Source organism: Misgurnus anguillicaudatus, chromosome 19 (genome assembly GCF_027580225.2).
Source record: "Misgurnus anguillicaudatus chromosome 19, ASM2758022v2, whole genome shotgun sequence".
Classification (NCBI taxonomy): Eukaryota; Metazoa; Chordata; class Actinopteri; order Cypriniformes; family Cobitidae; genus Misgurnus; species Misgurnus anguillicaudatus.
Genome location: NC_073355.2, coordinates 34,964,851 through 34,979,670, shown reverse-complemented (window position 1 = coordinate 34,979,670; position 14,820 = coordinate 34,964,851). Strand labels below are relative to the sequence as shown.

General features: G+C 37.6%; 1 protein-coding gene across 6 annotated transcripts in view; it reads right to left on the bottom strand.

Annotated features, from left to right (window-relative positions):
* The window catches only part of mrtfaa (myocardin related transcription factor Aa), a 49,563-nt gene that overhangs the window by 21,638 nt on the left and 13,105 nt on the right, over nt 1–14,820 (bottom strand). For 4 of the 6 annotated variants that reach the window (XM_055194615.2, XM_055194617.2, XM_055194619.2 and 1 more), the window contains exon 3: nt 4,157–4,222. In XM_055194615.2, the coding sequence (XP_055050590.2) occupies nt 4,157–4,222 (66 nt within the window). Of the gene's footprint in view, nt 1–4,156; nt 4,223–4,618; nt 4,718–13,532; nt 13,967–14,820 lie in introns of those variants that run through there. The other 2 variants (XM_055194618.2, XM_055194620.2) reach the window with 2 other exon arrangements.

Sequence of the window (14,820 nt, the reverse complement as noted above, 5' to 3'; positions counted from 1 at the left end):
CCTCATGTCAGTCCAAACTCGTAAGACCTCCGTTCATCTTCAGAACACAGTTTAAGATGTTTTAGATTTAGTCCGAGAGCTTGTTGACCCTTCATTGAAAATCTATGTATGGTATACTGTCCATGTCCAGAAAGGTAATAAAAACATCATCAAAGTAGTTCTTGTGACATCAGTAGGTCAGTTAGAATGTGTTGAAGCATCGAAAATACATTTTGGTCCAAAAATAAAAAAAGTGTATGCCCGAGACTAAAGTCACGTCTCAGGATAATCACATACTTGCGAAGTTTTTTTTTCAAACTTACAGCGTGCGTCTCCCTCAGACTGTAAACGAAGCTCGGGCGCACAAAAAATAATAGCTGGGGTGCACCAGATAACACGTCAGCCGCGTTGTACGTCATCCGTGTCACTGCAGTCATGTGACTTTAGTCTCGCACATGCACTTCACAACAGATGCGAAAGAGAAGACAATGCTGAATAAAGTCGTAATTTTTGTTATTTTTGGACCAAAATGTATTTTGATGCTTCAACAAATTCAAACTGACCCACTGATGTCACATGGACTACTTTGATGATGTTTTTATTTCCTTTCTGGACATGGACAGCATACCGTACGTCGATTTTTAACGAAGGGCTCTCGATCTAAATCTACTGTGTTCCGAAGATGAATGAAGGTCTCACGAGTTTGGAATGACATGAGGGTGAGTCATTGACATTATTTTCATTTTTGGGTGAACTATCCCTTTAACGAATCTACATGAAATATTGTAGAATGAAAAAGCAGTAATACACTGTAAAAATTTCATTTTAAATTTTTTATTTACTTTTAACTTAACAAATTTAGTTTCAATAATTTAGAAATTATGTCAGCTATATACTAGTCCAGAACCTAAAATAGTAGGTTCAATTTACTTGCATAACTAATTTGATTAAACTCAAACGCAGGACTGCAGCATTTTTTTTTTTTTGCAATCTATAGGGAATGAGATGAAGCATATTTGGCATGCTGTTCGAGCATGTGTATATTTTTTAAAACGTCAATGTAAAGTCATTCACTCTTTCAATTTTTGTCATAACTGTGCAGCCCTAGTTGATAATTAAATTAGGAATGCACCAGTATCGTATCGGGCCCGATACCAAGCTCATGTACTTGTACCCGTACCTGAAAAAGACCCCGATACCAAAGACCGATACCTCACGTGACGTATTTTATGACAAATTTGATTGTCTTGTTGTCTGTGATTTCTTTAGCACTTTAACAACTTCGTGACAGGCAGGTAAAAATTACATGCATTACGTCCTTGGTTTTGCCCTTTGGAGGTTATTGGACAAGAGTAGAAAATTTGTGATAAACACATAAGAATGATTTGTTTTTTCATAATATGAGTTGAAGTTGTTAATAATAAAGCTGCTGATATGTTCATTAGTCTCATTGTATTGTTTATAGAAAATTAAACCAAAACAAGGAGACTTTCCAATGCCTCTTATGTTCCAGAAATGTAAGATTTTTTAATCTTTAGTATCATCAGGCCGAATAACATATGCTGGAAGATGAGACCAGTCTGTATTACTGTACACCAGTATTACTGTACATCAGGGGTCTCCAACATGGTGCCCACGGTTGCCCGCACAGAGTCTGTGAGTTGCCCGCCAAAGCATATTTTATCAATAGAGACAGAGCGCAGTTATGCAAATTTGAAAACCACGCCCACCGGGGGGGAATTCAATCCAACCGTCTCCATTGACTTTGTATTGCGAGAAGCCGCCTCCTTGTCATTTCTGGCTTATAACAAAAAACTGAATAATGCCTAAAAGCTGCTGTGTGACAATATGTACAGCTAACAAGCCAAAGAAATAAGAAATAAGTTTTAATAAGCTGTCGAGCTGTAAAACCCAGCCTTTAAGGAGAATAAAGTGGATCGCCGACTGCGTTTCCCCCTGGTGGACGCAGTTCTACTAATAGAAGTACTATGAAAAGTTGCCTGTGTCCATTTTTGTGTCTTTAGGCGCTCGTTTTTTGGGGTCGACAGCTTATAAAAACTTATTTACAGATTAAACTTAAAAACAGAATAATACCTAAAAGCTGCTGTGTGACAAGGTGTACATCTAACACGCCAAAAAAAATAATAATAATTTTTTGTGGGCTGTCGACTTCAAAAAACGAGCGTTTAAAGACACAGAAATGGATACAGGCAACTTTTCGTGGTACTCCTGTTAGTAAAACTGCGTCCAATGGGGGGAGGCGTAGTCGGCGATCCACTTTGTTCTCCTTGAGGACTGGGTTTTGCGGCTCGACAGCTTGTAAAGGCTTATTTCTGTGTTCTTTGGCTTGTTAGCTGTACGTGTTGTCCCGGGGCAGCTTTTGGGCATTGTTCAGTTTTTTGTTGTGGGCCAGAGATGACGGGGAGGCGGCCTTTTGCAATACAAACTCAATGGAGACTGTTGGATTGCTTTCCCCCCCGGTGGGCGTGGTTTTCAGGTTGTGACGCGCTGCGCTCTGTCTCTATAGCCTCAATTTATTTATTAAATATTATTTATATTAACTTTGCTTCTTTTATGTATGCTTAAATTTAAACATTGATAAAACATTTCAACAAAAGAAAATTGTTTAAGTAGACTTTATCAAAAAGTAGCCCTCCAGATTGTTTTATCCAATGTGGTAGCCCTTGCTCACAAAAAGTTTGGAGACCACTGCTCTACATCAATTTACTAAAAATAATAATCGTCCTAGTTTGAACTCTCTGGTTCTGCTTTCCTGTTTTTCATTTCAGGTTTTTTTTTAGATGTAATGTCGTAATATGCACCACACCTTCTTCTTCAGTGTTTAATATTAAAAAATATTTGTTAAACTTTAGAGAAAGACTAAAGAGCTCTATAGAGTAGCAGAAGGTTTAACTTGGTTTATATGAAGTCACTGAGGCGATAAGGACGGCTGAGCATTTTGTCTATTTTTACATTTACTGCTAACTTATTCTGTTTTGCTTTAAGCATCAAGTCTGATCATTTGAATTGAATGACTAGTAAGTCACCTCCAGGAATCAACTGAGGGTTATGACAGAAAAAAAAGTAAGAAAAAGGCTATAATTAGTCAAGTTCAAACATCTTCGCCTAACCGCTTAATGTCAAGCACCGCTGACACAAATGAACCCCGGCTCTTTAACGCGAACGCCTTACAGCGTTGTATTAGCACTAATGACGTACATTAGCACATAATGGGTTCACGAAGCAGCCTGTAAAATTTTATCCAATGCTGATAATAGAATCGCTTTCATCTGATCGTTCAAGCGCCTCAAAGCTTTTTTTAACTTTCTCTTGCTGGAGACAAAATTAAAATTGTTTCAGTTATGTGTGAACTTTGACGTGACCAAAGCAGCCATGTTAAATGAGATGTCTCGCCTAGCTAAACTTGTCAACCACTGTAGCACTTTCACAGCTGAGCATTACAAATCCGCATTGAAAAGACAAAAATTGCATCAACTGATGAGAACGGCATGTTAAAACGGTTGATTTTTGTATAAATATTTTGTACGACCGACTTATATAAGAGATGCTTTATAAACAAAATTGGGGGATTCTTCTCAAGAAAAAGACTTGCACCGTTATTGACGCCAAGATATTTGTAAGTTGTTGTCTGCATGTGGGTGCTGATTTACATTACCTCGTCATTAAGCATTTAGGTCATTCAGCAAACTATCCCTCACAAACTGACTCAACAGAATCAACCATCTCCATCCAACACAACACGCAGCCAAACTTATTTGCCGAAATCATCTGCCTTAAGCCATCAGAATGGGGATAAGCTGACGGTTGAGCCAAACGTGTTTAGCTGTGATATGAATGGCTCGACCTTTGATGTAGTTTTTTGAAAAACCGCTCACAAAAGCAAAGGAAGTGACTTTGACTCAATCTTACATTAAGCAAACCAAATCAACATCTTAGGCAGGATGAGAAAGAGTAAACCTGCCTACTACAACCACAAGACTACTAGATTTCACTCGGGTTCACACAAGTATAAGTCACCCTTTCCACAGATGTGCAGAAATAAACAGATTTGCAGAAATAGCATGCATTTATAAAACACAGCATACATTTTTGCTGCACTTTAACCACTAATACAACTTTAATTAACTACTGGTAGGAGGGTGTCAGTGGTTCTTACGTGGCATGATCCCTTGGTTAACAAGTTCTTCTCGAGTCCTCCTCTGCTGAAGTCTGAGTTGAAGCACTAAAATAAAGAAAGGCAAAAATCAACATTTTGATATCAAAACTAAAAGTTTTTTATCTGAATTGTCAAACATGTACAAATCGAATGTCTGAATGATTGAATGTCAAACAGGCATTGTGCAAAAGCTTCAGCCACAATGGTTTAAAAAATAAGTAGTATGTAAAACTACAATAAAAAATATTCATCGCATTAGCACAGAAACAGAATTAAAGGCAAGACCTGTTCAAGAGGTATACACGAAAATCTCCCCAAACACATCTAAAGAGGTATCGAACTGCACTTTGTATGTAATGGTGTAATGCAGGCCATCGCTATTAAGGTGGTTCCCCAAATTTAGAAGAAACTCCTAAATAAAATAAATGAAGTAAATATAAGTCATATGAGTTGTTATAATACCCCTGTAGCAGCTTGATGCGTCTCCTTCATTCTCCACTCCAACAACACCCGGCAGAAAGCTTATCAGTGAGCGAAGAGAGAGTACAGACTACGGTAAAATCTACTTCCTCTTCCTGTTTCATTTAAAAACAGAAGCAAGTGTGCAAGATATTTCCACAGTTCACCACAGGAAGAGACAGTGTGTCAATTACGATGTGCGTTTTTAGCTAAAACCCTCATTAAACTTGACATATGGACAAATTTTGAGTACAGATATAGCCATCAACCGAACTACAACTGTCCTCGAATAGAAGGGCTCCAAAGCAGAAAGCAGAAATACTGTGTTTGCCATTTTATGAACTTAAAACTTTGAAACATGTTGGACAAAAACGTAAAGCATCAAACAGAAATGTGTTGTATTTTTGTTTCGTAGCTCTGCATGTTTTAAACATCTATGTGAAAGCAAAACCAACTTGTTTTATAAGTGGGAATGGAAGCCTCTCTCTTACTAATCTGAAATAAAGCTAATTCAAGACTTCTCTCGCACTGGTTTTGCATTTGACATTTTGGTAAATATATCAAGCAAACTTGTAAAAACATGCATATTAGTCAAACGTTAGAAAGAACTGCTAAAATGTAAGTGTGATAAAAACATTTAACGTATTAACATTTTACGGTAATCAATAGAAAGTATAAAAATAATAAACTCTCATAGATTTAAACCATTTTTAAATGTATAAACCAGGGTTTCCCAATCAGGTTTACTACACTGAGGTTTTGCGAACCCCGGTGGTTTGCGGGAAATTGCAGAGGGTTCGTGAGTTGATTAATAAAATAATGACAATTAAATCTAATAAAAATCTAACAATCTGAATAAAACGCTTACTAAACTGGAGTTTCGCAAACCCCGGTGGTTTGCGGGGGAACTGCAGGGGGTTGTGAGTTGATGAATAAAAGAATTACACATAATTTATAAAATGTAAATGAAAATTTAACAATCTGAATAAAACATATTAATTTATAAAATGTAAATAAAAATTTAACAATCTGAATAAAACTTATTACTAAACTTGGGTTTCGCGAACCCCTGGTGGTTTGCAGTGGAATTGCAGAGGGTTTGTAAGTTGATTAGGTAAGGAATAATTGACGACGGGCCATTGAATTATAAGAAAATAATGCACACCAAGGTGGTAATGCGGCACGATGCGAAGGGGAGGTGTGCATTATTTTCAAATAATTCAAAGGAACAGAGTCAATTATTCCGCTTATACCACGGTTACCACAAACATTGCTCTGGTGCCTATTTTTAAGACATTTGAAAAATTAGGTGTGCGGTTTACAGAAAAATAATCAACACCCATAGAACATTTCTCAGCCAATCAGAATGCAGCATTCAACAGACCCGTGGTATAATAAAATAATTACAATCCCTGTATTTTCCGGACTATAAGTCACACCTTTTCACAGTTTGGCGGGTCCTGGAACTTCTAGTCAGGTGCGAATTATAAATAAAAATTATTTCATATGAACCAAGAAAAACCATTACCGTCTACAGCTGTGAGAGTCTGCTCTATGCTGCTCCTGTATTTATGTCATTCAATGGATTAAGTGATGCGGAAGGACTTCGGGACCTTTTTGAACTTGATTTGGCTTGTCGTGTTAATTTAGCCTATTCAGCCTCCAAGGTATGTTTGATATGCTATTGTGTATCGTGTAAATAACTGTTTATGTTACTTTAACATGTACAGACACCTATTCAGCCTGCTGTTCTGTGTGCTATTGTTTAGTTGAATAACTTGCCTTTCCAGATTAAATGTCTGTTCTTGGGTGTGGATTTTATGAAATAATTTTCTAAACAAACACGATGTATAGTCCACTGCGACTTATTTATGGTTTTTCCTCTTCAAAACGCATTTTTGACTCACGCAACTTATACTCATAAATCATTAAATTTTGAGTTTTGCGAACCCCTGGTGGTTAGCGGGGGAATTGCAGGGGGTTTGTGAGTTGATGAATAAAATAATTACAAATAAATCATAAAATGTAAATAGAAATATAACAATCTAAATAAAACACTTCCTTAGTAAGGGTTTCACGTACCCATATCTAAATAAAACACACACTAAACTGGGATTTCACGAACCCTGGTGGTTTGTGGGGGAATTGCAGAGGATTCATGAGTTGATTAATAAAATAATGACAATTAAATCATAAAATGTAAATAAAAATAACAATCCAAATAAAACACTTACTAAACAGGGGTTTCGCAAACCCCGGTGGTTTGCGGGGGAACTGCAGGGGGTTGTGAGTTGATAAATAAAAGAATTACACATAATTTATAAACTGTAACAAATTTTATGAAATCATTTTCTAAATAAACACGATGTATAGTCCAGTGCGACTTATATATGTTTTTTTCTCTTCAAAACGCATTTTTGACTCACGCAACTAAGAGGCTGTTTACACTTGGCATTAACATGTGTTTTCGTCGATCGGATCACAAGTGGACGACGTTAATGCCAGGTGTAAACGGTGTTCAAAACGTTTTGAGCTCGTCCACTTTCAACCACATCCAGAGGTGGTCGAAACCACTTTCGATCGGATCGCTTTGGAGTTGCGGAACGCACATGTGGTTGAATGCGTTCGAACAGCCACACGCGACCGCCTTCTCTCCGCCCATTTATCTAATCTGAGGTATTAAACACAAGTTTTACGTCTTTTTTGACTTCTGGCGTGAACATTCGGTGAACAGCGCTATTTTTAGCCTTTCATTGATAAAACTAAGCGGCTGATCTCCGTAGTTTCGTTTTGAAAGCGTGTGAAAGTTGCGCGATCCTATTTCATCAATTGCGCTGAAAATTCAAAGAAAGCTCTTACATACTCATGTACAAAACACTGTGCAGCATGTTTACTTGCTAAACAAGCAGTGCACTCCGACATAATATTAGTTTGTGTCCATATTAGCTCATAATTACTCCCGCTCGGGTTTGAATGACAGCAGAGAGACTCGCCCACCGTCTCACAGACCACCCCCTCATAGTATTCAGCACAGAAGCGGTCGAAAGTGGACAAAAGAGACGGATTTAAATACCAGGTGTAAACGTAATGTGTCTCTCTCGTCCACTTGTGATCTGATCGATGAAAACACATCTTAATACCAAGTGTAAACAGCCCCTTATACTCCGGAGAGAACTGTTGTCTGGAAAATACGTTAAATCATAAAATGTAAATACAAATCTAACAATCTAAATAAAACACTTACTAAACAGGGGTTTCGCAAACCCCTGTGGTTTGCGGGGAAATTGCAGGGGGTTTGTGAGTTGATGAAAAAAATAATAAAAAATAAATCATAAAATGTAAATAAAAATCTAACAATCTAAATAAAACACTTACTAAACTGGGGTTTCGAAAACCCCTGGTGGTTTGCAGGGGAATTGCAGGGGATTTGTGAGTTGATTAGTAAAATAATTACAATTAAATCATAAAATGTAAATAAAAATCTAACAATCTAAATAAAGCACTTCCTAAACAGGGTTTTTGCGAACCCCTGGTGATTTGAAGGGGAATTGTAGGGGGTTTGTGAGTTGATTAGTAAAATCATTACAATTAAATCATAAAATGTAAATAAAAATCTAACACAATCTAAATAAAACGCTTACTAAACAGGGGTTTTGTGAACCCCTGGTGGTTTGCAGGGGAATTGCAGGGGGTTTGCGAGTTGATTAGAAAAATAATTACAATTAAATCATAAAATGTAAATAAAAATCTAACAATCCAAATAAAACACTTACTAAACAGGGGTTTCGCAAACCCCTGGTGGTGTGCAGGGGAATTGTAGGGGGTTTGCGAGTTGATTAGTAAAATAATTACAATTAAATCATAGAAAAATCGAACAATCCAAACAAACAACTTACTAAAGAGGGGTTTTGCGAACCCCTGGTGGTGTGCAGGGGAATTGTAGGGGGTTTGCGAGTTGATGAATAAAATAATTACAATTAAATCATAAAATGTAAATAAAAATCTAACAATCTAAATAAAACGCTTCCTAAACAGAGTTTTTGCGAACCCCTGGTGGTGTGCAGGGGAATTGTAGGGGGTTTGCGAGTTGATTAGTAAAATAATTACAATTAAATCATAGAAAAATCGAACAATCTAAACGAACAACTTACTAAACAGGGGTTGTGCGAACCCCTGGTGGTTTGCGAGGGAATTGCAGGGGGTTTGTGAGTTGATGAATAAAATAATTACAATTAAATCATAAAATGTAAATAAAAATCTAACAATCTAAATAAAACGCTTCCTAAACAGAGTTTTTGCGAACCCCTGGTGGTGTGCAGGGGAATTGTAGGGGGTTTGCGAGTTGATTAGTAAAATAATTACAATTAAATCATAGAAAAATCTAACAATCCAAACAAACAACTTACTAAACAGGGGTTTTGCGAACCCCTGGTGGTTTGCGAGGGAATTGCAGGGGGTTTGTGAGTTGATGAATAAAATAATTACAATTAAATCATAAAATGTAAATAAAAATCTAACAATCTAAATAAAACGCTTCCTAAACAGAGTTTTTGCGAACCCCTGGTGGTGTGCAGGGGAATTGTAGGGGGTTTGCGAGTTGATTAGTAAAATAATTACAATTAAATCATAGAAAAATCGAACAATCTAAACGAACAACTTACTAAACAGGGGTTGTGCGAACCCCTGGTGGTTTGCGAGGGAATTGCAGGGGGTTTGTGAGTTGATTGTTAGATTTTTATTCACATTTTATGATTTAATTGTAATTGGCAAACCACCGAGGTTCATAAGTGGATGAATAAAATAATTACAATTAAATCATAAAATGTGAATAAAAGACAATTTGAATAATTGAAACAATTGAAATAAAATACTTACTAATAAACATGTATATTTGATGTTTAATCTGAAGGTCATGTGACCATTAAACAACACCACAATATATTAAACTAAAAACTCATGCAAAATGAACAGATATATTTATATTTACTTCAAATCTCAAGATTTCTCTAATCAAGACCTATTGACAAGTAACTTGATTGCAAACGATTGATCGTTTTGCATTTGTATACATCTAAAAAATATCTACCATTCTTGCACTTAAACATAGACAGCAACAACTACAGGAAATCCTTTAGATGGTCACACTTACAGTGTGAACAAACTCTATCACATAGGCACTGTATCACCAATCTCAAAATTATGAAAACCAGAAAAAATAGACATGCGTTTGGACTGATGTTATTGAGCTCTGAACCGGTCCGTATGGTAATATTTATTATCAGATCGTCTTCAGCACCTGTTGTCCCGGTGCATGTCATGTGGAACGGAGCCAGCATCACACCTGTCGCGCAGCTAAATTGTGATCTGCCATTAGCTCATCGCAACAGCTGCTGGGCTGCTAAACTGTGATCTGGCAGAAGGTCAATAAAGATCCTGTGGGTAGATGAAATTCAGCCTGGAAGGTGGCGTGTGTGAGGGTTGAGGAGGACAACGGCGTTAATAGACGTGATAAAAGTCAAAAGTGAGGGTCTAAGCAAGTGAACTGGGGCTAATGAGTGGTAATCACAGCATTAGAGCTCACAGGCCGGTTGGGGAAGACTGCCAGTAAGGAGCGTGTGTGGATGGTCCTCTAGTGTCAGATTCGGTTCTTCCAGCAGCTCGCACAACAAACGGCAAAACGCGAATCGCTGCCAAAACACATCATCAGTGCAGTCATGGTAAATGTGTTGACACTAGCAGAGATCCGAAGGGCAGGAACTTAAAGGTTTCTCGGGAATGAATCCCTCTCAACTCAAGTCCTCCACTCTGCTTAGGGTTTGTCTTCTTTGCAGCACTAACTTTTCTGTCATATCCATTTACTATAGTAAAATTACCTGCTGCAACCAGAAATGTTTTAGGGGTGGTTCACATTTCGGGTCTAAACTGTGTCACTTTCCTCCTTTCCAACATGCTTGGGCGGTTGCGCTCCGGTAGCGTCTTCCATTGCTAACATTGAGCCACACTCCCTATCCACCTTGATGTAAATGTGGGCGCTGCCATCTTTGAGCTCCTTTGTGTAAGATTTCCGGTGAGCCACTAAAGCTAATTGTAGTCGAATTGCGAGAGACCCGAGTGTGCCATTTTTACTGGCTTTTTTGTTTATTATAAAATTCAGGAAGACTGGCATAATTTATGCAGTTAGGGGTTGCCATAATACCTGGTACAAACGCAGTAAATCTCTACAAAACATTTGTTTTAACCATAATACAAGCATAAGAGCTGAATGTACGGGTGATTCTCGCGAAATTAGACTTATGAGGTGTAATGAAACATTTTGATAAAAAGTAAATGCTATCAAAATAAGAAGCATACAGTTACAAACATCTCTTCGTGTACTATTTTGCACATGATTTCAGATTATATCATACAAACCATTTTTGTTGTTTTTTCCACATTTAAGGAAAACAATTTCATTACCGCAACGTGTCCATGACTGGATTTGGGTTCTTTGACATGGAAATATTTATAATTAAAAAATCTAAAAAATAAAAAGCTTCAGTGGATGTTATACTATAAAGATTTACAGTAAAGAAACATGTGGTATTTGGTCATTGGTAAATGTAGAGAGAATAATAAGGAATATAAATGTGTCCAAGATCAATTATCTCATCCTCCGCAACAATTTTCAATCATTGTTTTAGCCCTCAAGGAACTAACATTTTCAAAAAAAAAAAAAAATAGTTGGAAGGGACAAAATTGACTGTGACACTCAAGATGGCTGCCAGGTAGCAGTTCTTATTTTTCTCTCCAGATAAAAGTTAAAATTTTGTTTGTCATAGTACCTAGACAACTTTTTAGTTCTCATTACCGAAACATGAGTTTGTAAATGCATATATTTAATGTAATATCAAGTTGCGGTAATGATAATTTTTGATAATGATAATCTAAAAAATGTAAATAATTCTATAGAAAATATTTTTTAAATGTGCAAAAAATTGGCTTCAAGGGCTTTTTAAAAATTCTGATGCTGGACACCTTCTAAATCTGGATTTCGTGAGAATCACCCGTATGTGGCACACACACGTGCACCCATTATCTGTATCCACACCATGGTAGACGTAGCTGAATCAGAAGCCATCCATGGATTTACTGTATCTGTGGCTTCTTCAGTCTTATAACAATGCCCACAATTAAACTACGGGAATTACCCTAGATTAGTGAGACTTTCTCCATCTGTCTCTGTAGCTTTTTCCATGCATCAACGGTCATACTCGAGCTGACACTGCAGATCTCTGCGCTTCTGGAGAGTTGCTGAGGATATAAATGTGAATTATGCCTCACATCTCGAAATCACACCCAGAAGTAACCTAAATCCACCAGTAAAGTACAGTACGCATGTGAGTTCGTTTAAGCCGATACGTCTTCATCTAGGTTAAAGTGAATGTCAGACGTCAGATTCGAGCCTATTATTTCTACAGCTCCCATTACCTACATAATATAACGATCATAGTTTGGGTTTGCCTCTGTAGATGCACCTGATCCCATCGCTGATTCAGAGCCAATTCACAAACTCTTGTCCATAGCTGGTTTTCATTTAAACAGAATTAATGCACACAATTAACATGTTAAAGAGGTTGATCTATCCTAAATGATCCCTCCTTCAATGTAAGCCTATGAGATTTTATGAACAGTTTTATTATGTACCAGGCAAAAAAGCATCTGGTCATTCAGAAAAATACAGGTTGCATGACCTGAGGCTGTAGTGCAAAATGATGTGGGACTCTAAGGGGCAGTTTCCCGGACAGGGATTAGACTAGTCCTAGACTAAAACATTTTTAAGAGCTGTTCAAACTGAAAACAACTTGCACTTACATATCTTAAAATACATCAGGGCCCTTTGTATTGCCTCAAAATGCACACAGGTAATGTTTTTAGTAAGGCATGTTTGTTAAAACTAGTTATATTTCCTAATTAAACTAAGGTCTGGTCCTGGATTAAGCTAATCCCTGTCCTGGAAACCGCCCCTAAGGCAAAATTTAAAGGATTATTCAATTTTCTAAAAAATTCAGATAATTTACTCACCACCATGTCATCCAAAATGTTGATGTCTTTCTTTGTTCAGTCAAGAAAAAATTATGTTTTTTGAGGAAAACATTTCAGGATTTTCTCATTTTAATTGACTTTAATGGACCCCAGTACTTGGCAGTTTTGATGCAGTTTGAATTTGCAGTTTCAAAGGACTCTAATGATCTCAAACGAGGCATAAGGGTCTTATCTAGGGAAACGATTGTCATTTTTGGCAGAAAAATAAAAAATATGCACTTTTAAACCACAACTTCTCGTCTTCCTCCGGTCGTGTGACGAGCCAGCGCGACCTCACGTAATACGACATCACGTCAAGAGGTCACGGATGATTAATGTCTTTGTGTCAGTTTATTGTTTAAAATGGTCCGCAAATGTGCGTTTTATGTAACACGTGACCTTTCAATGTCATTACACAATTACGTGAGGTCGCGCTGGCTCGTCACACAGCCGGAGGAAGAAAAGAAGTTTTTGCCAAAAATGACAATCGTTTCGCTAGATAAGACCCTTATGCCTCGTTTGGGATCACTTAGAGTCATTTGAAACTGCAATTTTAAACTGCATTAAAACTTAAGTGTTGGGGTCCATTAAAGTCCATTTAAATGAGAAAAATCCTGAAATGTTTTCCTCAAAAAACATAATTTTTTTTCGACTGAACAAAGAAAAACATCAACATTTTGGATGACATGGTGGTGAGTAAATTATCTGGATTTTTTTAAGAAAATGGACTACTCCTTTAATATTTAGGGTCCGAATGGCAAATCTCAAAGTGTTAGTGATGTTTGCCTTAGTAAACACCACTAATTTGTGTATGTGTGTGTGTGTTTGCACACAAGCATGCAACATGACTCCACACCTTCTCTCAGACCCAAGCAAGCACGCCGTGCGCGGTCCAGTCGGGTGGCTTGATTCTCCACACCACGACCGTTTGGAGGAGATCCAAAAGGGGTGGGGCCAATGTGAATGCATGAGCTCAAGTCCAGCATGGCGATCAGGTTATTGAAGGTAAATAAATCGTTCTGCTGCAAAAAGAAGTGCCTAGTGTTTCTTCAACGAAAAGACTTTTAACTCGTGCCGGCCTCAAAGTCCCAGGCTGTGACTGCCTTTCAACTTCTGTGTATTTCAGTCATTCAAAGTGCAAGAGCTTCTGCACATCAGTTCGCACTCGCAGGAATCCAAATGAAAGAGAAATTAAAGCGCAGAGGAAAAAGAAAAAAATAAGGGAGATATATCTGACGTGAAGAAAACATCAAAGATCCAGAGCTCTTGCTGTTGCAGTGGCAGGATTGAGACTAAGAGCTATCCGGTGGGAAAGGTGTTTGTGTATGTATGTATGTGTGTGTGTGTGTGTGTGACATCACTGCTCCTATGAGAAACTTTACTGCAGCTGTTCCTTCAGTCACTCATTCAGGCAACGCACACACACACTTCTGCTGAGCATTGCGTTTTAATTGAGGTGGCACACATACACTCGCTGACCTCTCTGTACTGACAAAACTTGTTCAGAGAAAGGTGCTTTCATAATTCAGCTGAAAAAAAAAATCTTGAGAACCACTTCCTGAAAACGGTTCGAATTACAGGAAAGGCAACATCATAATTGCCGGTTGCCGAGTTTATGGAAAGTGTCTGATATCTATCTGACAGTCGCACTTGCGGATCCTCACCGATCAGGTGTAAAAACCTCCGTACGGCAGGTGTTTCATAGAGCCGTTTATAGCAAACGCACAACAGACTGCGTCCTGTTTTACACGCTGAAGTGTAAGGCTGCAAAACGTTTGTGGAGGAAAGAAATCACACGTGTGTTTTAAAGTTAAACTAAGATCTTAAAAAACATGGTGATGGAGGGGGACTTGACAATTCATTTTGGTGAAATACAAACTGGAGGGTTTTTATGAAACTGAAGCTTTCGATGTGAGAGATTAGGATTTACATTTTTGGATTTTACAAAGAAAAAAATTGCACACCATTTCAACATGCAAGTAAAAATAATCACTAACTTTTCTGTCCCATTAAGCTTTTATTGATACTGGGCATTGCCGTTTTCCTAAAGAACCGTTAAAAGGAAAAACAACCGTTTTTCAATATGTTACTATGTTCTTACCTCAACTTAGATGAATTAATACATACCTATCTTTTTTTAATGC